General features: G+C 40.2%; 1 protein-coding gene across 4 annotated transcripts in view; it reads left to right on the plus strand.

Annotated features, from left to right (window-relative positions):
• Positions 1–25,247, plus strand: part of STK39 (serine/threonine kinase 39) — a 211,941-nt gene that overhangs the window by 118,419 nt on the left and 68,275 nt on the right. For 2 of the 4 annotated variants that reach the window (XM_090045548.1, XM_090045550.1), the window contains 4 exons: positions 2,366–2,488; positions 2,593–2,625; positions 5,502–5,564; positions 6,171–6,238. In XM_090045548.1, the coding sequence (XP_089901674.1) occupies positions 2,366–2,488; positions 2,593–2,625; positions 5,502–5,564; positions 6,171–6,238 (287 nt within the window). Of the gene's footprint in view, positions 1–1,436; positions 1,506–2,365; positions 2,489–2,592; positions 2,626–5,501; positions 5,565–6,170; positions 6,239–25,247 lie in introns of all 4 variants that reach the window. The other 2 variants (XM_090045551.1, XM_090045549.1) reach the window with 2 other exon arrangements.

Raw genomic sequence — 25,247 nt, forward strand, 5'->3', positions numbered from 1 at the left:
GACTGTCCTGGCACTAAAGGCAGGACCACATGACGCCCCTGAGACAAGGGCAGGGCAGATGCTGGAAGGGGAATTCAGAGGGAGGGAGATTCTGGAGCCCCTGGCTACCATCGCAGCTGGATAGGAACTCAGTGGTATAACTAAGGCGGGCAAATGGAGTATGCAGAAAAAAGTGGCTGCTGTTGGCAGCTGCAGAATTGCAGCTGTGGTGGCAGCCTACGTTGCTGACTAGGGGCTACAATTTTAGTCCCTCACAGGCCACCAGTTGTTCAGACCTGAAATAAATCAGTATGCAGTGTGCTTGGTAGGATTAGATTTTTATCGGTAAATGTTGATTTAACCTCACACTCGCAGACCGATGAAAAAATATGTCCATCGTTAATAATCAAATTTTGTAGAAAGGGGACATGAGAAAAATGATGGTTGATGAAGTGTGTAATGACTTGGGGAGCAGTCCTACAGAACCATACTAAATGTAGTTTGGACTGCAACTCCCAGAAACCCCAGGGGCCCGGGAATAAAGGGGGAGGAAGTGACAAGGCAGACAAAGGAGCTAAAGGTGAGCAGAGCAGGGATTGATGGCTGCTTAGCCACTCAAGCCGGTTGTAGTCATAGAGTAGTTAAGTTTATCATTAATAAATTGGCTGCCCCCCACACTTCTAATTCTGTGCAGTCTTGAATATTTAAATTGATTACAAATCAAAATACATGCTTAAAAATAAACATTGATATTATCTGTCAAAATTATTAAAAAATAAAAATCAAATTCTGCCAAGCCTAAGTGTACTTTAGAACAAAATATATTTAGCTGTAGGCTTGGGTTTCTTTTGAGAAATGGTACAAATAAAAACCTTACCTAAAACCAAACCTGGACCAAACTGTCTTATGTAACTGTTTGGTTCCCAGCAACTCTTGGTAGTTTTGAGTGGTAACAAGCTTTTTAACCTTCAAAAGCTAGAATAGCTACATTAGGCTAAGGTAGTAGTAATTACAATGGACTCTTTTTTTTTTTTTTTTTTTTTAAGAAGACTTATAAGAGTACCTTTTTTCTGGTATTTCTTCCTGTGCAGAAAATTGCTTTCTATGTACAGCTCTTCCCATTACATATGCTGCTAACTCTTCATGTTCCCTTCTTTCATTTACATCATGATTACTTTTGAGAGCAGATTGTTTCCATGTTCATACTTAGTACAGTGGGGCACTTCTTAAAGCATCCTCTTGAGTATAACTGTAAAGGCATTTTTAAAGTTCTGCCTTATGAACTACTTTTGTGTCTTCGCTCAATAAGGTGAAGTAATTAAGGAGACTGATTTTAATCTAAACACCAATGTGGTTACTGATTACCATGCTGTGCTTCTAGCAGTCTCATGAGTCTTATAAATGCTTGCCAAGGTATGTTAAGAATAGGCTGATGCTCTTTTGTTTTGCTCAAGTAGGCTGAGCAGAATCCGGGGAAACCAAGCATGATGTCAGGTTCTGAAAAAGAGCAAGATGGAAACAGAAGGGTATTTGACTTTTTCTTCCCTTTTTTAGGATTTAGCCATTGGATGTTCCTAGTGTGCTTGGCTAGACTGCTTGATATATGTATTTGCACAGTCAGTAGTGTGGTGCATGCATGCTTTTTCTTTTTTTTTTTCTTTTTCTTTTTAGTACTTCAGTCTATATTATAAAGATGAAAATTTACTTACAGGTCAAAGAATGTTCCATAGGCTTTCACGTGACTATTGTGCTATAGGAGGGTGGGCATTAAAGTTTGTTTTTTTAATGGATTTTTTGGTTTCAACAGGTTCCTCAGTCTATAGCAATTCTGTTTTGCACTGAAAGCCAACCATTCTTAGGTGCTATTCTGGAGGAGGAGGGAGAAGGTTGGAACTTCCTATATTCATTTTAGTTCAGCAATTTTATGATGTTATGCAACTACATGGAAATCAAAAGCATAAACCCTCTGATCTTGAGAAACAGTAGCATGTGGAACACCAAGTATCATGAATATGGTCCCATTGGCATGAGGCTACTTATAGCAACAACTTCTGTGCATAGTAATCTTTTACCCAGTATGCCCTAAAGCAGTTATATATATATATATATATTTTTAAAACAAAAAATAGTGGTTCTCAAAACATAAATCCTTATTAGCCCAACTAGTCTTTACTGATGGTCCACAAAGTGCTTTTCCTTTTTGAAAGCCCAGGTGTTAGGTAGTCAAGGTGATCCAGGAAAAGATCTTTCTTGCAGCAGACTACAGGATGAAAACATTGGAGAGCTGCTGGTAAATACAGCAACCAGTTGTATAGTTCCCAGCATGCAAGTGAAGACTTTAGAAATCTGGGTAATAAAGAACACCTAATATTTTGTTTTCTGTTAGGTTAGAAGAGTACCAGGCTCAAGTGGCCACCTCCATAAGACAGAAGATGGGGACTGGGAGTGGAGCGATGATGAAATGGATGAAAAGAGTGAGGAAGGCAAAGCAGCTGTTTCTCAGGAAAAGGTGATATTGATAGCAAGCTAACAAACTGTGGGGTTCCTCTTATATTATTTTTAATTAACGTACAAAATTATAATTGCTCATATCTAACTATACTTATTTTACAGTCCCGAAGAGTTAGAGAGGAGGAAAATACAGAGGTAAATGATTTTTATTACTTTACTACTCCCAAATATTTTGATTAGGTCTGTTGATCTAATTTCTTACTTTATAAGAGTTGAGAGAAAACTTCAGGTGGTTTGATTCTCATGTATTTAATGAGCAGTAGTTGAAAGAGTGAGGGTTACACAATTGGGCCTAGAGGAGTGATTCTCAACCAGGGTGCTGCAGCACCCTGGGGTTCCTTGAGATCCTTTCAAGGGTGACATGCAGTGTTAGCACTATTAGATTTGCAAACATGATTCACAAGATACCCAGACATTTCAAATAGGAATCCATAGTGTTAAAAACATTTTGACTTTCTGTGGGCTTTCTGAGTTCTTTGCAACAGCAACTGCTCTATTATTTTATCTGTAGTCCAAAAAAAAAAAGTGAAAACTAAGAGCTTGCATTTTCCAAGAGGTGCCTTGAGTCTAAAAAGGTTCAGAACTACTGGCCTAGAGTGATGAACTTAGAGCCCTCACAGGATAAAAAAGGTAGGAAATTTAAAATAATTCTGTTCATGCTTTCTAACATTGAAGTCTAGTGAAAAATACTGGTTACTATAAGGCGATTTGGTCATTTTTAAATGAGTTTTTATAACTGGATCACACTAATTACTACCTTTCTCTCAAACTAATGATGACTGTTTCTTAGTAGTTGAAAGAGCTCCAAAGTTCTGATACAGATTCTAAAGACAGAATTTTCTGTCTTTAGAATCTGTATCAGCTCAACGCATAGCTGGTAATTAAAATGCTTCATACCATATGCAATGCAATGGTTCAGTACATTGGTACAATAGATTAACTTAATTCAGCCACCCATAAACAGAAATAAAATGTCATATTGAATTTCATTTCCTCATGCTTGGAGACCAGGGAGCAATCCTCCTATATACAAATGGACTAAGATTTCTGGTTTAAGGCCAAAATGCTATTCAGATACCTGTTTGAGGTATGACACATCACCTGAAGCTACGGTTTCTCCAGTCCAAACTGATAAGTTGCACAGTCCTTCATGAAGGCTGACAGTCCTTAAAGATTTTGGCACCCTTTCTTGACAATTCAAAACCCGTGTCTTTCAAATTACTCTAGACTGTTTAAAAAAACAGGTGGATATATTTCTTGCTGGTCACTTGATTTCAGCTGACTTTCTGCCCATGGTGGTGGGACTGGACTTGATCTCATGAGGTACCTTCCAGCCCCTAATATCTGAGAAATCTGTGAAATTATTCCTGTCTGAGCTTTGGAAAAGACACTTTATATGCCATGATCCTGTCCCTGTGGGAACTGCTGATTAGGTTTGGAAATGCTTTGTGGGTTTGTTCAGTAACCCCCTTGCTTTTCTCTGCTTTACGCTACTTGAGATTTACAGCAGTGGCCAAATGATTTACAATTCACTAAAGCTGTTTCTTTGCTGGAGATCAAGACTTCTGTCTCTTCAAAGTCTAGATTTGGTAGGGCGAATGCAGATTCCTTATGTGACACATATAGGAACCAGTTTTTTAAATCTAGTAAGCAGGACTAGCTGTATAGTTTTCTTGAGGAGAAGCTTTAGTGTGTATATATCTAATCTATATACAGATTTAGATATAGAGATATAGATACGTGGCACAGTTGTGGCCCCTAAATATTAGGGGGAGATTTGTCCCAATAAATGTTTTGGATTATAAATGATCAATCAGTTGTGAAGTCTTTGGAGTCACCTGCATAGAAGGCTCTTTATACATTTAATGTGGTAAGACTTCCTCTATAATAAAAAGTGAAATGCACATTCAGAAATATGAAATGGCTGCACACCTGTTTCATGACTCGAAACTTTTTATTTACTCTTTGACATCTCTCTCTCCTTGCAGCACTGTCACTTACATTTGGCTGGAGAGCTCTGCTGTTAAGGTTATTGACTGCTTTTTGTGAAAGTCTTGAATGAAGCAGATTTTTCTTTCACTAATTGAGAAGTGATTGTTTTGGAGATTCTCTTGATCAGGGATCCATACAAGTAATATGGTAGAAAGGCATTCTTCCTTTGCACTTCTGAAACCAAAAGTTTCAAGGTGATATTTTTACAGAAATTAATCACATTTATTTTTAACAGCTTAGCTTTAAAGCCTAAGAGCCGGAACCAAATAATTACATAATTCACTTGTCTATTTTAGGTCTCTTCCAGATTCCAACATAGATCTAGGAAGTAGAGATGAATATCAGAGCAGTCATTCCATACACTAGTCATGCACTGGTGTGACCTTCTGGCTTAATCAGTCTGCTCTGTGGCTATATATGGAATATTAAATGAATTTGTATCTCAAGTGTCTGAATCAGTCTGCAGAATGGTAGTAACTCAGAACGGTGAGAAAAGGGTAGCTTTGTTTGTGCTCCTTAAATGTTAGTTATGATTTCATTATTTTTTAGTTCAGAAATGTAGAATGGTCTCTTCCTGTGTACTGTGGAAGATTACATGGGCCAGAGTTTGAAGGCTAAGATTATGGGGAAGTTCTTAAAGCATATTATCCAAGCTACACGTTTATCAGACATTATGGGATATGCAGTCCCATTACTTTGAAATAATTCTGCTGAAAACGGGAAATTACATGTAGCATAATAATACTATTAACACAATTTAGTTAAACTAAAGAATTCCTATTTGGCTTTTTGTGAAGGGTTCTTTAATTTAATTAACTTGCATTTAAAAAGTAGATTTGGACAAATCTTTGTATTGATGTGTTAAGATAATGACTCCTTTTCTACTCCTCATATGTGTTTAATAAGCATGAGTTTAATTGGAGTCACTGTTGGGGAAAAAAACCATTCATAGATGTATTTTGCTAGTGTGTGGGTTTTTTGAATCACTTCATAAAGACTTCATAATAATCTTTTAACAGATTACCATGAATGCTAATAATATCCCAGAACAGATACAGAATCTGTCTGTACAGGACCTTCAGGTACTGTCATTAGTTACAGTTTAGGATATTTTTTTTCTTGAGATTTCAGGAACATAGAAATTGGGGGTGGTGTGGAAAGGATGATGTGAGGATGGAGAGATAAATCATGAATATGGATTCTGTATAAATATATGAAAAAGCCAGTGATTTCCATCACTGGTAGACTACATGCAAACTCTCCACCTTAAGATGCAAGGGTAGCCACAAAACTCGATTAAAAATAAGAATTTACTGTGAATAAGAATGAGAAATGTGCTGTGAGTGAAAACTTCTAAAATAAAATATAAAGCCCAGCATTTTAACTGCATTACCCAAGTTTAATGTTTTATCAGAATCTGATGCAGAGTGAAAACTCTTGTACCTGGTCCCCTAACTTAAGCTTTCTAATTTGTGGATTTGTTTTATTTATATACACAGACCACTTCACTGGTTTCACTTGCATTTTAGACATATAACACTTTATTAAAAGTGCTTAAAAAGGTGCTTGAGAGTCAGAGGGTATGTTTTAAATAATTTATATTGACATCAAATCTCTAACATGGAAACTCCTTCAGTGTTTCTCTTTGGCATGCATTGTAATAGTGTGCTACTTTTTTCCCTTAATAGTCCCAGCCTGATGTTAGTAATGAATATAGTGAAGTTCCATGTGCAGTGAATCTTGTTTTAAGATTAAGGTAAGAGATTCTTCTATTTACCTTAGCATTCCTTTTTAGTTGCTATGTTATTCCTGATCTCCCTCATTGCTTTCATAATATTAACATAAAATGAGTATTAACCTCTTTAATCTCCCAGTATGACCAGTATGAATAGTGTTCCCATGACTAATTGCTGTCTTTTAATTGCTTACTAAAATGGAAGAAAATGAAAAGCGGAATGTGAACGTAGCTTCAGGCTAAGTGTACCCTTCATTAAGTATTTTCTTTCTTTTTTTTTGCATTGCAATGTAGGATCACAGTGAGAGATTTTTAATGAGTTTCTTTCACACTTCAACAGTCAGCCTCTGACAGAAATAAACCATGGCTGTATTACAAGTTGCCCGCTCAAAACATTTTTCATTGGCAGGTTTGATCAGCCACTGTGGAGAAATGACAGATATATTTTGAAAGAACATTCGGTCTTTTAGGAAATGGATACAAATGTGATGTCTGACTTCAATTTCATACAATAGAAGAAAGTCAGTTTACAACTCAATATTATATAGTAATTACTTAAGTATCTAGCTTTGTATTTGGAGAGAAAACAATTTTCTGTTTCTCCCTAAATCACTGATTTAGTTAGAGGGGAATATATTCTCTTCAGCTTGTCATTGGATCCTGTTTATGCAGATGAATAAGTTATGTATTTCACAGGCATCCTAATCTTCTGCTTTGGATAATGTTAAAAATATATGGTTATTATCACAAATACACAGCAAGTGCAAAAATAACCTCTAGGTTTGTTTGGGGTTTTTTATGGTGTTTTACTCTTGGGTAAACATAGAACAGATATTTGAAAGGTGTATGATGCAATGTAAAATAAACTACTTCATTAGAAATTGGCAAGCCATGTGGAACTGGCACCTTAAGTTAATTGAGAAATCCACTGTTTTTCTCTTGTCATTCCTTTTCCAAAACCCAACTTTTCATTCAACAAGAAATTGCCCAATCAGTGATGACTGGGTAGCATAGGAGTCCAATATTTTATTTGCAAATAGTTTTTCACATAACTTGAAATCAGTTCAGGTATTGCACAGATCTATCTGCAGTCTCATTGTAATAACTCTCTTTTTCTGCCATCCTTCTGTTTTCTTCAGACTCACTTGTTTGGTCTCTGTTTTAGATGATAGGTTCTTTGGGACTGTGGCTGTATTTTCCTACGTGTGCATGCAGCATAGAATAATATGGCCAAGAGCCTGACTGGGGCCTGTTACTATTTTATTAAAACATGTGGCTGACCATTTTAAGCAGGTCTACCACTTTTTAATAGGAAGACAAAAACTAGTTTTAATGCTCTACTAATATAAAATACTTTCTGAGAAGCCAGGACAACAGATATAGTTGAAAATGTAGATAGGAATCATACTTTAAATATGTGCTCTGAAAATCCTTTAATATTGTGTGGTTGGGGGGATAGGGGGGGAGGAGGGATGAGAAGTTGGCTTCATATCAACAAAATGTGATACCAGCTGATGAAAAACAACTTTTGCATATGTAGATCAGTTTTTTAAAAATAGGAACCCATTATGACTGCTTTTTATTGGGCTAACTGGAACATTTTAAAGCTATAGTAGGGTTGGAGTGTTGCTGTAGCTGTGGTGGTCCAGGAAGTAGGTGCAAAGCAAGGTTATTTGGTGCTATATTTTATTAGACCACTGTAGAGTTGGACAGATGTTATACAAGTTTTCAGTTGGCAAGTATTCTCCTTCAGGTCTTTAGAACCCTTTTTTTGTATCTATATAGCCGTAAAGCCAGGTACCTTTGCTGCCCAATTGCACAGAACTCCATCAAAATCTCTAAAAACAACTTCTGTGTTTTGTTACATAAGTACTGTGAATGTGCACTGAATGCCAGAACTGAAAATTTTAACAACTTGCTACTTCATCCAGAATCTTTAGGGCTAAGTACAGACGGTCAAAAAGCCCAAGGCTGAATAGATTCAATCTTTGCAAATTAGTCTAAGCTGTGTAGATTGAAGTAATAAGCAAGCGAACAGACTTTCATTTTTGGTTTTGGAAATGCAGCCACATGCCTGCATTCCAGGACAAAAACAGGGGTAGTGCTGGAGCATTCCTCCCTGCTTAGCTGGGGGAAACAACTTTAACCTGAATCGGTTAAGTTTGATACTGTATCTATCCATGTTTATCTTAAACTGGTTTCAGCCATTTTGAAATGGTTTACGTGCACTGAACTTCTCTTATGTTACAAACTTGAACCAATTTCTGATCATGATACCGGTTTATGTATAATTTCTGTCCCGAGCCAGGAAGTGAAAAGTTCTTCACTTAGGACAGAACAATCCCATGCACACATACAGGTTGGGGATCAACTGGCTAAGCATCAGCTCTGCAGAAAAGGACTTGGGGGTTACAATGCACAGTAAGCTGAATATAAGCCAACAGTATGCCCTTGTTATGAAGAAGGCTAATGGTTTACTGTATTGCATTAGTAGGAGCATTGCCAGCAGATCAAAGGAAGTGGTTTTTCTATTAAGTACTAGTGATGCCACATCTGGAGTACTATGTCCAGTTTTGGACTCCCACTACAGAAAGGATGTAGATAAATTGGAGATAGTTCAGTAGAAGGTAACAAAAATGGTTAGGGAGCTGGGGCACGTGACTTCTGAGGACACCCTGAGAAAATGGCTTATTTAGTCTGGATAAGACAAGACTGAGAAGGGATTTAATAGCAGCCTTTAGCTACCTAAAGGGTGGTTCCAAGGAGGATGTGGCCCATCAGGCCATTCTATCTGGCTCGTGGAGCCCTTAAAAAAATTTAGAAAATTAAGATTTATCTGCCCCTGGCTGCCTGTCATGTGGCTCTTATTGGCTTGCTGAACCTCAGTAAGCAGCCCTCCATCCAAAACAATTGCCTTCCCCTGCTACACTGTTCTCAGTGGTTAGAGATGAGAGAACAAGGAGCAATGGTTTCAAGTTGCAACAAGGCAAGTTTAGATCAGATATTAGTCACAACTTCCTTACCAGGAGGGTAATAAAGTATTGGAACAGATTACCCATATAGATTGTGGAACCTCCATCCCTATCTGACTTCCTGCCCCTGGGCCAGGGGGCTGAACTTGATGATCTTCGAGGTCCTTTTCAGCCCTAATGTCTATGAACTCTATGAAATCTGGGTAGGCAAACCCTTGACTAGGGTGACCTAGTTGGGGATGGTTCTACTTTGAGCAGCGAGTTTGACTAGGTCCCTTCCAATGTTTAATTTTCTGTGATTCTATGATTCTAAATCTTAAAATAGCACGTTCTTCAAGCAGTCAAAATATTAAGCCCCCAAAAGGTACACAAAGTGCAGAATATAGCAAAGTTGGCATTTTATTTGTAGTTTGCAACAAATGCTTCTCAAATTGCTTATTGCTTCTCCTGAATTTAGTTTTCACTATAAAAAGATGTCCTTGGTACTTGCTTGGGAAAAAAATGCAAATGCTTAGTGGTAGAATACACGCAGGAATTAATTAGCTGTTTTCTCTGTTAGCAAGGCTCTTCTAAGTATCCATGCTATAGACAGACATATCACCACTTTGCTCCCTCTGCAAGACAGTTCAATGTATGCTTTTAGCATGGGTCTTTAAGCAAGCTTTGGAGGTCACAAAATAATGTGTTGTATTTTATTAATTATTCATGTCAGTGGAATTAAAGGAACATTCCAGATTGGTGGAAAGTCTTGGTGTATCTTCTAGGTCAGATGTGTCAAACTCTCCCTGCCCTCTACACCGAATTCGGACCACAGAGGTCTTTATGGGCTGGATCCAGATGCTATAATGGGGTTAGTGGCAGTTACAGGGATTACTACACCTGTCATTCATACACCCCACTGATGTGTGCCCAATGGGGGCATTGTGGCTTGAATTTCAGCAGTAGGCTTCACTTCTGCTTGTTGCGCCCCTGAATTCCCAGCTCCTCTATTAGCCTGACAGGCCACATGACACAGCTACCACAGCTAGATCTGGCCCATGGCCATAATTTTGACACCTCTGTCTGAGTAATATAATGTGGTACTTTTCCAGTTCTGTAAGGGTGGAAATAACAGACGTTACTTGTACAGGACCAGGCCCCTCAAGCCCTAGGAGCCCCTGCCTGGCTTTTTCCCACGTCCAGACACACTCAAGGCAAACTCTGGGGCATGTCTGTGATAGGCAGTCCCAGCCACAGAACTGCAGACTACACTGGAGTGTTCCAGCTTTCCCTGCTTGAAGAAATGTTCCCCCAGACGATCTCTGAGTTTCTGGAGATCATCAGGGCCACTCCTGCAAACAGAGAAAGAACACACGGTCTGTTGTCCTGGAAGTTCAATAGGTTGGACAAAGAACAATGTGCATTTTGCTGAATGAACTGGATCAGCTATGTAAGGACATTCTGGCACTGTTAATTCGCTTCATTTGGCAATGTCTATTTCTAGCCTAAGATTTCTCAAGCTTGATCTGGGGTGGGCCGGCTGTATGGGAAGTGCACACTTTACACCCAGCTATCTAGTGTAGAGTGAGTTAAGGATGTTAATAGAAGATGCCATCTCTTGCATATCCTGTTCAATTCACAATTCTCAAATGCAAGCAGTCTTTAAAGATCCCTTTGTAATTGTTTGGCCAGTTTCCAACTTGACTGTCTGATTTTGTTTTTTGCTAACCTTGCTTCATATTTAATTCTTTTTTAGAGAGTGCCATTGCTGCCCTGCCATGTGTGTGGCCCTCGACAGCTCACCAAAACTTGTTAAGTGGCCTGCCAGTCAAAATTGTTGCCCACCCCTGTTTTAACTGGAATAGATAGGATCATTCAATTATTCCACTTTTGCTTGAATTGAGTAGAAGCTGCAGCTGGACAGCTTCTGCCCCAGCACATAGGACTCCAGGTCCCAGCTGCCTTCCACCCACTTGGCTGCTCAGTGTGATAAGCAGCCACCTGAGGACAGCTAAGTGGGTGGTAGGAGGCCAGAAGCTGGGGCAGGAGCCACTGGGCTGTAGCTTTCTCCTGCCTGTCTGGGGCATCTGCTGTCTGGCATGCATCTCCACAGCTTCCCTGTGCTGCTTGCTGCCCAGAGTGGTGCAGCAGGGGCAGAAAAAAGGAGGAGCAGCCACTGGATACAGGGGAAGCTGAGCAGTACCCAGGCAGCTGTGCCCCACTGGGAAGCTGTGTGCTGTGTGGGGCTGGGGTGGTGTTGTCTGGCAGGCACAGGGAGGGTGCAGGCCAGAGCGTAGCAAAGCTCAAGCTGCGCCAGGCAGGAGTGGATGGGGCTTGGCCTCATGCGGAACACCATGGAGGCATCAAAGCCGGATACAGTTAATTGGTGGCCGCCTGCCTGTGGGCTGGATCCATTCAGTTGGTGGGCCAGATTCAGCCCACAGGTGGTATTTTGCACACCCTTGAGTTAAACTGTTGTATGGTATTACTACATTTTTGGCTTGATACTTGAAGTGATTCTGTATAAAACTTGTAAAATGTTTTTCAGTCCTTTTGCATGAAATGTTTAATATATACCAGTGTTATTTTTAAAGTACAAATTGTATTCAGGAGACTATTCTGCAATCACCTGGGACATATTTGCTTCCAAAAGGCAGTTGACTTTTGACCTGGAATACATCCAAAATTATTTGGAGATTTTAATGCAGTCATAGCATGTACATATCGATATTTCCTTTCCGAGACTTCACCAATGCTTTGGTATCCTTCCGTAGTGAGGAAATAACCAATTTTGCTGTCTGCTTGCTGTGGGGATAACTTTGAATACATGTAAACATGCATTGTTTCTTCTGAACTCTATAGTACGGTGGCCTCCAGACTTTTTAAGCAGGAGATCACCTTTGGCGTTTAAAAGCAACCTAAGAGCTACTATGCGTTGCCCTCCCCCCCCATCCCCTTCCCAGCAGGTAAGTCTGTGGGGCAGGAACTGGGGGTGTGCAGATTGAGGCAGAAGGAGAAAAAATTATTTTGGGGTGTGCCTCCACCACAGGTAAGTCCCACCCAGCCAGGGCCCTGCTCAACTTACCCCTGATCCTGCCTCTCTGGCACTGTCCCTCAATGCAGGGGCCTTGATCTAGCCCCTGCCCCTTCCCTCCCCCACGGCCTGACCTACTGGACTGGGGCATGTGCATGCATGTTCACGGGCACTCAGCCCCCCCACCCCAGCCTCAAATTGACTCCAAGAGGCTCTGAGATCTACCACAAGAGGCTCCGAGATCTACCAGTGGATCAAGATCCACTGGTTGGTGACCACTGCTGTGGAAGATTTAAAACTTAAATTTAACACTGTTGTACCTTAGCTGCAGTTTTAAGGAACTGTGGCAAAAGGAATAGTATTTAAATTGTAATAAGACTGAGAAGCATTATGTGGCAGGATTTTTAAAAAGCTTGGGTATTGCTAAGGCCATGGCTATGATCTTAATCAAATGAACTTAAAAGGTTGGCTGAGAGAAGTAGTTGCTGTGCATATACTTAGAACGGTAGGCAGGCTTTGGGTGGGACACTACACACCATGGGAGGAACAGGAAGTCAAATAACTTCAGAACAGGAGGCGGCAATAAAAAGGAACAAAGCCTCTTGAATACAATCTAACTGGAAAATGCAGGAGGAAACTTTGAACATGTATGGTAACCCGTTTTTGTTTATATAATGGCATAAAAAGAATGCCACTAACTTGTCTGAAAAAACAAACAAACCTGCATTTCAATAGAAAAGTTCTGAGTAAGTAAATAAAAGTAAGTTCAGCAGTGCTGGGAGCATGTCTGAAGAGCACAGATGTATTGCCATAAAGGGATGCTCAAAATAGATACGGTTCTTTAAACAGTATGTGCTCTGCCTGGGCTAATTTATTCTCATTGGCAGGGGTATTTAGCACAGAACTCCACCTGAGCTCATGTAGTTATATTGCTTCTGGTATCCAGTGTAGTTAATTTCAACTAGCTCATATAACTTTGCATGGTACAAAGACCGTAGAAAGATGGCATGAAACGTACTGAGCGAATATACAAGGGATAACTGCAGTACAAAGCCAGGATGGATGAACTTGCCTGTACAGCAGAAATGGGAGTCCTAAATGACCGCTTCCTAAAAAAAAGAAAAGAAAAGAAAGCTTTAGTGATTATAAGGACAAGAAGACAGATCACAAGTAAGGGGTTAGTGCTGGAAAGCATCTCAAATGATGGGAAGAAGTATTGCGTGTATTGCATTTTGGGGTACAGAACTGGTTCTTAGCCTACAAACACCTGTTAAACTGGTAAAGCCAACACTTTAGATCTCCACTGTACACATTTCTGATTCTAATTGGCATTTGACCCTGAACTCCTGCATCAACATAGTATCTATAGGTATTCTTTGCACATTTCTCAGGAGTACGGTGCTTACCTGTCAAACAGCTTTTTGAAGTTACCTTAAAGCCTATCTTTGCAACAGATAGCAAAGTGAAAAAAGTGAAATGTGAAAGGACTGTCTTTCATCATTATGTGGCTCATGGCTCCCTCCTAATCCATAAAGAGCAAATCTCAAGTGCAACACTGCCACATTCTCCAAAATCACTGCAGGTGATCCACAGGTCAAGGGAAGAAACAAATTCGCTTCTTCCCTGGGATGCAAACCATGCTCTTTGAAAGAATGATGCTACAGAAGGAATTTAACTCATTGATCATACTATTTTGGGATGGATAGGGAAGGGGATCCTTTGTCACTCAAAATTACCAGAGTAGCCCCAAAGACTGTTAATGTCAGTACAGATTAGACAAGGTCACTCTCTAAGGACTTGACTACTTAAGAGTAATAAAAAAAGAAATTTCTTGTTAAATTAGAAGACTTGTTAGTAGATAGGAGTTAAGAATTGCAAATGTTCTAAAGCAATTAAAAAAGGTTAAATTAGATCTAGTGATAGGCAGATAATTTACTGACTGAGATTTGTAATGTCTCTGGACCTAATTTAATGCACTTCTTGTGATGAATTCTTCCTGTGGCAGTACAAAAGGGGGGAGTTCTTTCCATGTGCTTACTGCACTTGAAAATGGGGTAGTTAGGTTGTATAATTATCTGGAGCTTTGATGGAAGGCCAAGTAATAAGGAACAACTGTTTATAACAGCACTTTGTTAGTTCATGTTTATCTAGAGAAAGAACTTCTTTATTAGAATAATCTTTCTAGAGTAAAATAGCATTCACATGTGAAATTATGTGATTTGATCCTTTTCTGAAGAACTTTTGTGCCTTTGTTTCTACGATTTCTGCACAGATGATCCAAAAGCAGCAAATACTAGGCAACTTGTGATGCCAGCCTAAAATAGTTACTAGGGCCAAGTGAAATGTGTATTACTTGCCACCTCATGCCATAATGTAGCCATTGTTTCTTTCAGTTAAAGCTTAAATTCGGATCCTCCTGCTATGGTGTAAGAAAATTTATATGCAATTCAGTTTTGTATGAAAGATTCCAAAAACATAAGCAGAGCCATAATCAATCAGACCAGTGGTCCATCTAGCCCAGTATCCTGTCTCTGACAGTTGCTGGAGTGGTTGCTTAAGAGGGAGAATATTGAATCACATACATCAAAAGCAGTGGTTCTCCACCTTCTTTTGGACCAGGACCCATCTGTAAACATTTGATGGCGAGTCGTGGCCCAGTGCGCCTCACTACCCACCTGCTGCCCCCCACCCCCAGAGCGCAGCCCCCAGTTTGTGGGTCAGAGGGTGGGTGTGTGGAGCAGAGTGAAGGGTGTGTGTGTGTGTGTGTGTGTGTGTGTGTGGCAAGGGGGCCCCCAAGCAGTCCCGTGCAGACTGGAACTCTGCTAGCCTGCAAGGAAGAAGTTACAGTTTCCCACATTCTTCTCCCTTAAAGGAGAACCCATTTTTAAAGTTTGCTCATGACCCTTTCATATATTCTTGTGGGTCACAAGACTGCTTTTGGGTCACAACCCACTGGTTGAGAAACACTTATCTAGATCAATTGTTCTCAACCAGAGTGCTAGGACCACCTGGGGTGTCATGAAATCCTTTGAAGGGTGCCACAAAGTATGAGGAGCTAAGCAGATAAGTGTAGGCTGAGGCTTATACCTGCCTGGGCAATCCACCTACCTACACTGCCTGGCCCCTCTGCAAGAAAGTAAGCACTGCAATATGCAAATTAGTTTTTGAAATTAGAGGCCACTCAATTCACAAAAGTTATGGAAGGGGCTGCCTTGAGTCCAAACAGGTTGAGAACCGCTCATCTAGACTGGTATATTCCCTGTTCATTATCTTCTTTGGCATTCTACCATCATTGGTTTAGAGATGGCAGAGAAAATAGCTTCAACTGTTCTGTTTACTAGTTAATAGATTTGTTATCCATGAATTTGTCTCATCCCAGCCCCAGGACCTAATGGGAGTCTGGAACTGGCTCTAGCTGCGTCAGGTTCCAGGGCTGAAATGGAAAATCAGCTGATTGTTGTTCCCAGCTCTGGAGTCTCCAACCAAGTTTAGTACAATCCTGAGGCTGAGACCAAAAATCAGTTCATTATTGGCTCCAGCCCTGGAACTGCACTGAAACCAGTTTAAGACTCCAGTGGGGTCCCAGGACTGAGACCAGCAATCAGCTTGCCATCCCAAGCCCTGCACTGCACTGGATCCAGTTGTGGGGTTGGGACTGACAATCGGCAGATTTTTGGTCCTAGCCCTGGGACTGCACTGAAGTCTCCAACCATCTCTGATCCTAGGGCACTAGCAGGATCCATCAGCAAAGGCAGCATCCTCTCCAGGGCTTAGGTCCTCATGCTTCCTTCTATCTGCTGTCAGCAGCAGAGGTCCAGTTTGGAAAGTTGTAGCAAGCATTACCATGTGACTGCTTAGAACACATTCTAACTGTGGTAGTACTTACTGGGCGTGTCTACATTTTCATAAGTGCACTTTAGGTAATGCACATTATATTTAGTACCTCCACTAGAAAAAGGTGCATTAGCCTATTTTAATACACATTAGCTAAAGAGCACAGGTTTTTTGTGACCCTTTAATGTGCATTAAAAAAGGCTAATGCTCATTAAAGTGCACATGTAGACACAGACTTTGATCTAAATAAAATGTGTTAGGTGTCCAATGCAAGAAGGCCCTTAAAGAAGTTGGTTCATATGACACATGCAGGTAGCCTCTAGAAACTGCCCCATGCCAGTTAATTTATTTTGAACAAAAGTCAGTTGGATCTACCTGATTTTACAGACCATTCTGCCAACTTCAGTTCAGGTACTAAGGCCTTCAAAACACAGGAGGCCCTTTCCTTAGTTCAGAGCAGTAGCTATGGACCCTGTAACAAGGAAGCAGGCCTCCTGTAATTTCACAGAATGGATCAAATTACTGCTAACCTGACAAGTTTGTACCTCAGCTATAATACTTAAAAATATATAATACCTGTTGTAGCAACTTTTCATTCTTTGGATAAAATTATTTAAAATATCTTGAAGTATTAGACCTGCTACTATCATTACTAGTAAAATAAAACTACTAGGAGAAAACTGAATAAGTGGTGTTGACCTAGCACCTCTTGGCAATGTATTCTTTTGATAATGAGACTCTACCTCTGTTAACATTTATGAATTGTTTTTTCCTCTAGTCCTTTTTTGTAAGGAATGACTGAGGATTTATCTCATTCATCAGATATAGGCATCTCTGGTTACATTTTTGTGAATGGTAACCAAGAACTGAAATCAGTAAGTTAGATGGTTAAAAATCAATGTATAATATTCTTAGCCATCTGAAAGCCTTATAATGTGAAAATAATGTATGGCTTCCTTTCTCTTTCAATGTAATTATGGGGACCGATACGGTAAGGATTAGGTCCTATAATTTTTTATGCAAAATTTTGTCACATAACAAAATCAATAACAAAAATCTTAGCCCTGAAGCCAAATGCATACATGGTTACGGTAATGAGCACTATCCTACCTTTAGATTCTTTCATCAATTCACAGTTTAAACTTTTATGCTTATACAAAGCAGGATTGTTTGGGGGTTTGTTTTTTTTATTACATCTCCAATTTTAATCTTGATTTTAAATCCTGCATGCTGGTCTTTTTTAATCTTTGCACTTGCATTTTGTTTTCCTGAAGAGAGATTCATTTCTATCAGTTAGCATGCATATTTAAATACGATGATATGCAAGGAAATAGCCCAAGTACCAAGTTTTGTGTGAAGACTAACTAGGAGAATACTCTCTATAAAATTTTATATCGTTCCATATTCAGATTCTACAGTTTACATTTTGTATCGTGTTCAAAATGATAAATGAATCGCTTCTTAGTAGAGGATAGTTTTTACTTGGGCCTTGTCAATCTGCATTTAAATTAAAATGGAAGAGTGAATTAACAGTTTTTCTTAAATGGATTTCTTGGTTAAATAAAACAACCTTATGTTGAATAACCAAGAAGGTTTATCAAAAAGGAGTTTTACATATAGAACTTATTTTATTGAACAAGGAACTGTTAATTGCTGCTGAATCATTTTCTGATTTCCATGAGTCAAGTTATCCAAGGTATTTTGGTAGCTACAGGTACAGATAAAATAGGGATTGGAAACACACGTGCTTTGGAAAATCTGACTTGGCACCCATTTGTATCTTCACATGCCTAACTACCTTTGAACATCTGTTTGTGTGCCCTTCAGGTTTTTAGAATTAATAGATCTATGATTTTTTTTTTTAAAAAAACAACAATTTTTCATGTTTCTTCAACTCCCTGCCAATTCAAAGCAAGTAATTTAAATTAGCCCAAATAAAACATCCTTCCTATACAGGGTTTTCATAAAGTCCTTATGCACTTTTAAACTTTAATAACTTAAGTTATAGGTATGATGGAAACAATCTGTAAATGTAATTTAAAAGCAAATTTATTAAAGTTTTAAACCATAGTACACAATAGTAGGCTTCATAAGTAATAACTAATTTATTCTTAAATAAGGTGGAGCTCTGTGCCAGTATGCATGTTTTCCCAGAGAAGTGGATAGGCAGAGGGGGACCAATTGCTTGGCCACCTTGTTCACCTGACCTGTCGCCGTTGGGTTTCCTTTTATGGGGACATGTTAAAAGTGCAGTTTACTTGTCAAAACCACATTCTTTAGTGCAACCTAGGGCTAGGATCACGAGTGCAATTAGTGCAATAACTCAAGAGCAACTGGGAAACATTTTCAACGAGTTGGAAGATCGGATTGAGCACTGTATCATGATGGATGGTGGTTATGTTAGTCTAGCATTGTGTACTCTAGTCATCCTAAAACGATAATAAATTTTCTTTTAAATGCCATTTTTACAGATTGTTTCCATCATACCTATGACCTAAGTTATTGAAGTCTAAAAGTTTACAAGGACTTCATGAAGACCCTGTATTTGGTAGCTAATCTAAAATCAAACGTAATTCAGGCAAAAGTGTTTTCTGTAGAACAGAACATGGACAAACTTAACATTCAGAAAAAGCAAATGCCAGTATTTGATCATTAGTCTGAAAATACAGACACATAATGAAGAACATGATATTATGAAATATTTATACAGCTTGAATTGACCTCAGGTTAAAGGTGATTTCTTCTAGTTTGTGCATAACTACTGTTACAGTATGTATTACCATTTGCAAAGGGGTTATATATTAAACTTTAAGCAGTTCATAAATTAAGCCATAGTATTGTTTCACATTTTAAATAGGTGTACTTTTTTTGAAAGAAAATTATATTTATTTAAACAAAATTAGATGGGAATCCATTTTTAAAGACTCCATCCAGTTTTATTCAGCCTGCCTTGTAGTTATAAGTATATGTGTAGATTCCTATCTGCCCAAGGGAAACTGTAGTCCATGGTTGAAAAAGCATATGCATCTTTTTGATAGCCAAAGTTGGAGATTTTGACTAGGGTATCCCAGTGCTCCTACTGGGACTAAAACCCTGGGGTTCTTGGCTAGAGTGTGTTGTCCTAAGCCAGTCCTTTCTAAAATGGGTTTAATCCAATTGTCCTATCAACTATCAGACTGTGTGCAAAAACAGATCAGAACTGGAATGTAGATTTAAATTGCTTGGTCACGCACAGTTCTGTACTTGAGGAACTTGCCAACATGCCAGTTCATTATCATCTCTTGCTCTTATGCACAAGCATGCAGAAGCATAAAACTTAAAGGTTTAAATGTTTAGGCTTTTTAAATGCACATTTGATGCTTTAGTGCATCTCTTGTAACTCAAAAAGAAAATGTCTCAGTTCAGTCGTACAGCTAATGTGGGCTGAAACTGTGCTCATTTTATGATTAACTTATCACAGTCACAAAGATCCCTTGCACAGGGCTAATCCAAAGGGGTTAGTTAACCTAACAGACAAAATCAAGAAAGCCATCTACAACTGCAGCAGGTGCTCTAATGGGTAATAAAGGGTGATCAACTTCCTATGTGCACAAACAATTGCCCTCTTCATTGTCATAAATTACATCGCTGGCATAAAGTGTTTTTTTGCACTTTCCTTATTAGAATCCATTTTCAGATACCTCAAGCTGCTTGTTCAGAAGAGATCCTGCTCTTTGGACTGAAATTTCTCCTGCTTGGTAAAAAATAAATAAAAAGTCCAAATTTCTTGGCCCTTTTTCCTTATGCAAGTACTTATTTAGAATGAAAGTTGGTTTTTTGTTAGTCAAGCTTTTTCTTTGTTCTTTTACTTTAATTGAAGAATAGCTTTTATGTATTTATTTACTTCTAAAATGTTGCTATGACTAGTATTTGCATAAAAACTGGATATAATGTAAGCAAACACTTGAGAGAAATGCAGGAAAAGACGGGACAAGTCTGAGCTTCAAACTGGACATAAGTCGGGAGAGTGTTTATCTGTTGCCTATTAAATGTGATTAAACGGATAACCCATGTGCCTTTTACTGCCCAAAGAACTGAACTTTTAAAGAGAGCCATGCATACTAAATTAAACTTCTGGAAAGGAAATGATGCAATTAAATGTCCACTGTAGATGCTGACCTCTTCATTTCCTTCTGTTTAGCAGCCTACAATGGCCAGTAAGGAAGTTTAGCAAGGAGATGCAGCAAAATAGCTATAACACGACACCTACTTGTATCCTTAACTGCTGTCTCCAGCAACAGCTGGAAAGTTGGTAACTAGCTGCCTTCTATTTGTGGCCATATACTGTACAGTGCAGATTTAATAAGGGTTGTTACAATCAACATTAAATTAAAGCTATTGTAGCTCCAGTTTTCAGTGGCTGAATGGGCAGGTATATGTTTGACACGGACAGAAGGAGCAATCCATGATTTAAAAAATTTCAGCAAATCAATTTCAGCAGCCTAATGAGAGACAGGATATGGTTTCTTTCAAGTATTAATAATGTCTAGAACTTTAAAAGCATTATTTGGTAGACACAGGTTATTAAAATGTATCTTATTACATTGTATGTTACCACTTTGCTTTGTGGAAAAATAGCAATGCTTCTGTAAAAGAGAGGGAGGAATAAATACTGTTTTAGTTATGAAGTAATGCTAAAAAGCATGCAGTTATTAATTACAACACTTTCTGCAGTCCTCAAGGACCTCTGAGAGAGCTGTTCTTTAATGAAAAATGTTTTCTGTCCCACTATTCTAGGAACTTTCTTAACCCTATCTCATTCTCTGGTTGTATATCCTGGTTACCATTTCTCTAAGCAGTATATAATCAGAAAATTTAATAGAATAAGAATAAAAGAGAACAGAATATTCATAGACCATTTATAAGAAGGAAAGAAAATCCTGGTCATAGAATTGTGCCAAAATGCTACTAAACATTCTGTTTCAGTTTTTTAAAATGTCTTAAGACTGAGCTCAGAGTCCTAAACTTTTATATAAAAAATCTGAACCCTCACTAATAGCATGTATCTAACATACATAGGCCAGGGGAAAATTATAGAGCATGTTCCAAAGCCATTGAGGAAAGCAACAAAATTCACTTTGGCTTCGAAAAGCATACATTATTAACAAAAAAGTAAAATCCTGGCTCTTCTGAAGTTGATAGAAATGGGCTAATGCCTTATGCATCCAATTTGCTTATAACAGAATTTGCTGTAAATGCCCTTTCATTCCTCACTGACCTAAATTGTGTAAAACCTTTTCAGAGGAACCATGTCTCCTTAGGAAAAGCACCACAGGATCTGATGCACAGTCCCAATAGTTGTTCTTCCCGCCACGCTATACATGCATGGCAGGAGGCGTGATTTGTGGGGTCAGGGATCAGATCCCCATCACACCATAGTGCCAATGGACTGGCAAGTAGGAAGCCAGTCATATCCTGTTTCCAACTTTGGCGAGCATATCAGTCAAGAGCTCTGATTTGCCTCCAAGGCTGGGAGCAGCAATCTACTGACTCCCGTTCCCAGCACTAAGGGCACACCAGGGCCCTTGACTCTAACGTGCCCATAAGGCAGGGAGCCCTAATCTGCTGCTGCTCCCAGTCCCCAGAGTGCAGCGGACTTGGAAAAGTCTCCGCTGTGCCCCAGAAGCTGGGAGCACAGATCAGCCGGTGCATCTAGTCACAAGGATCACTGGAGTCAAGGGCTCCAATGTGTTCCCACAGCTAGGAGCAGCAGCTGATCAGGACTTTCAGGCTCAGGGACACATCAGAGCTTTTGACTCCAATCTGCCCCTTAGGTTAAGAGAGAGTTATCTGATTGGCACGCCCAGCCTCAGGAATGCATGAGAGTCAAGGGCTCCCATGTGTTCCCAAGGCTGGAAGCTCTAATCAGCCTGGCCACACGTTCAATTTAAGGCATTATGGTAACCAGCCACAAGTTACTACGCTTATTTTGTTTAATAAATTTATGGCTTATTCCTTGTTTTATCACACACTAATATAGAGGATGGGCAAAATATGGCTAGCAGGCCATATCTGGCCTGCCAATTCATTCTGTCCATCTCACTGGCCTCCACCCTGAGGAGGGAGGGCTGCAGCCTGCACCACTATGCTCTGTTGCAACCAGGGCCAAGCCAGGCCCTGCAGCATGTGGACTCTGTCGCGTTCCCCACCCCCTCTCAGCTTCCTGTTGACGCTGCACAGTCCTGGCACCCAAGCTCACGTGGGATGGGGCATGATTTGGCATACCGAGTAGCTATCCTACCCACACACCTGCTGGGATGAGCCACTGCTGCTGCGGCACCACTAGAAGGTGAGTCTGTGCTGGCTGCAGGGAGAGCTCTGCCTGGGGCGCCCAACTTTCCTGGTATCACATGATGGCAGTGGCTTATCACAGTGGGCAGGTGGGCATATGGCTGTTGGGCACACTGCATTGTGCCTTGTCCTATGGCTGCTGGTGGCCACAGTGCCAGGAGGAAGCCAGGTTTGATAGGGGGATGGATGCAGGGGGCAGAGGAGTCTGCATACTGTGTGACCTGGCCTGGCCCTGGCTGTGGCAGAGCAGAGCTCTATGTGGGGTGCAGTTCTCCCTTCTCAGGCCAGTGGGCTCGACATAATCAACTGGTATCTTTCTTTCCCTCTTGTACCCCCCCCACAGCTCCCAACAGCTCACCAAAACTCGCTAAGTGGCCCTCCAGCCCAAATAATTGCCTACCCCTGAATTAATGTATGGCCAGGACACTACTTAACATGTTTAACTGGTTAATTACATCTCAAGTGTAACATCATGTGCAGCAAAGCCTTAGAGAAGGTCAGTGTTTCTTTACAGAATCCTTCCAGCTTATATATGTGGAGATTCTCATATTCAGTGTGAAAGCGTTTAGGGCACTGATTTATAAAATCATGAAACACAAGTGTCAAGTTGGGTGTCTGCGTGAGCATGTTGCTTGAATAATCTGTGTTTATTTACTTGATTTTGTGCTGCTCTTCCCAACAAAGGTGCCATGCAGCATGGTGGCTTACAGTGAGAGACCAAATAATTCATGAAAGCAACTAGAATATTAAAATAAAATACAAAACAAAACTCCATAAATAAATATCCCAGCTTAACCTTACTTGCCAAATATCTGCTGAAATAAGACGGCCTTACAGTGCTTCCAGAAGATGTCTATGTTCAGGCTCTGGTGGACTTCAAGGGAAGAAGAGTTCCAGGGGTGAGGAATGACATTGCATGCATTTTCACCAAACACTTTGCACACTCATGGTTCTTGCAGGGACTTGCTCTCAGTTGACCTTGCAGATGGCAATGGGCCATAATGATGGGTTTCTTATGGGTGCCTATACATAAGTGCAGACACAAATAATAAAGTCTGCCAGAGCATGGCAATTGTTCCACTTCAGTAGCCTCCTGCATCTCATGTATCCTCGCACTTAAAAATGGTGGCGGGGCACTTGAACTAAAGCTTGTCAAACGGTCCATCATTGATTCCTGCTACCATTTTTAAGCACAGGGATGCTGATACAGGAGATGCAGTGGCACTTTAGAGGGGCTCTCAGAGCTGCTTTAATTAAACCTCCACCACACCCCCACAACTCCAGAGCACGTGTAGAAGTGCCCTATAAATTTAAACCAGCACTTTGAAGTGCACCTAGAAAGCTACTGGAAGCCAGTCCAGATTCTGCAGGACTGGAGTTATATGCTCCTGGTGACCCACCCCCATCAAAAGGCAGTCCACCACGTTCTGCCGTAGCTGCAGCTTCTGCATAGTCATCAAGGGCAGCCCCACAAAGAACACATTGCAGTAATCTAACCACGAGTTTACAAAAGCATAATGATGCTTCATTAGGACTTGCAATAATTTTGTCAGGCAGGCAATTGGTCCAGACACACAGATACACTGAGAACTTGAGCCCATGTTTGAAGATGTGAGAAGGGAGTGTTTCTTATCATTTGCAAGCAATATTTTCCATTGGTGCAAATGAAACTATACACAGAGCATGACATGGAGACTTGATGAAGGTAAAATGGAATGAAGTGGACACAGCAGTACATTTCCTTTAAAAATAATTAAAGTAATTTGAAGATGTCATGTTTCATTCCAGTATTTCATTGCATGGACAGTATTTATACAGTGGCTCCGTATCTAAAATTATAGTAATCACAGTCCTTTAACAATTCAGTGGACGGAGCAGAAACAGTTAATATGTGACCATTTTCAGTGTATTTTCAGTTGACTTTTTAAATCAGAGTTATACTTTTTCCTCTCTCTCTCTTTTTTAATTCAAGTATATTGCGTCATTTTATCAAGGTTTCCTTTAATGCCAAAAGTAAACCAAACCGTGATAACCCATCTTATGGTAAAATTGACTTTGTGACACACTATCAGTAAATCACCATCCACAGGGACAGTAAACTCAATATAGTAGCCTTGGAATAGAAACAATGTACTGAAGAAACAGTAAAAGATAAATGGGAAAATTCTGGTTTGTCTGTTCTGTGGGATAGCATTTTCAAGCAAGTATGTTCACATGGATGATAGACAGTTGAAATCACCAATGCAAGATGACTATGGGAATTACTCACCTGGTTATTACCCCTTCAGTGAGGAATAGGTTGTTTCATGGTTACAATTTCAAGTACACAATAACAACATAAAAACTTTGCCTAAGCTAAGTCACAGCCCAGTAATAGACAATGACAACACACATAACTTAGTTTAACTTAAAATGCAACATAATAAGCCAAAAGACAACAGAAAGCTCTTACATCAAGGGTGGGCAAAATATGGCCCACGGGCCAGATCCGACCTGTGAGGCCATTCTATCCGGCCTGTGGGGCCCCTAAAAAAAATTTGGAAAATTAGTATCTCTCTGCCCTTGGTTCCTCTCAAAAATGACAGGAACCAAGGGCAATAGGTCCCAGGGGAAGCCTGGTGGGTTCTCATAACAGTGAGGCCCACCCGGCTTCACCCCCCCACAGCTGGAAGCCCCAGCTGGGGTTTCTGGGCTGGGAGCACATGGTTGCTCTTGTGCAGGAAGCTCAGGTAAGGGGGGGAGGGAACCCTGAGCAGGGAAGGAGCGTGGGGGGGGGGAAGTGGCCCTTCCCCGTCCAGTGCCCCACACTGCAGCTGCTTGCAGCCCGCATTGGGCTGCCTGTGCCCACTCTGGATAGCCCCATGTGGCCTGCAAGCGCCTG

Source organism: Crocodylus siamensis, chromosome 4, assembly GCF_052110815.1.
Source record: "Crocodylus siamensis isolate JL-2025a chromosome 4, ASM5211081v1, whole genome shotgun sequence".
NCBI lineage: Eukaryota > Metazoa > Chordata > Crocodylia > Crocodylidae > Crocodylus > Crocodylus siamensis.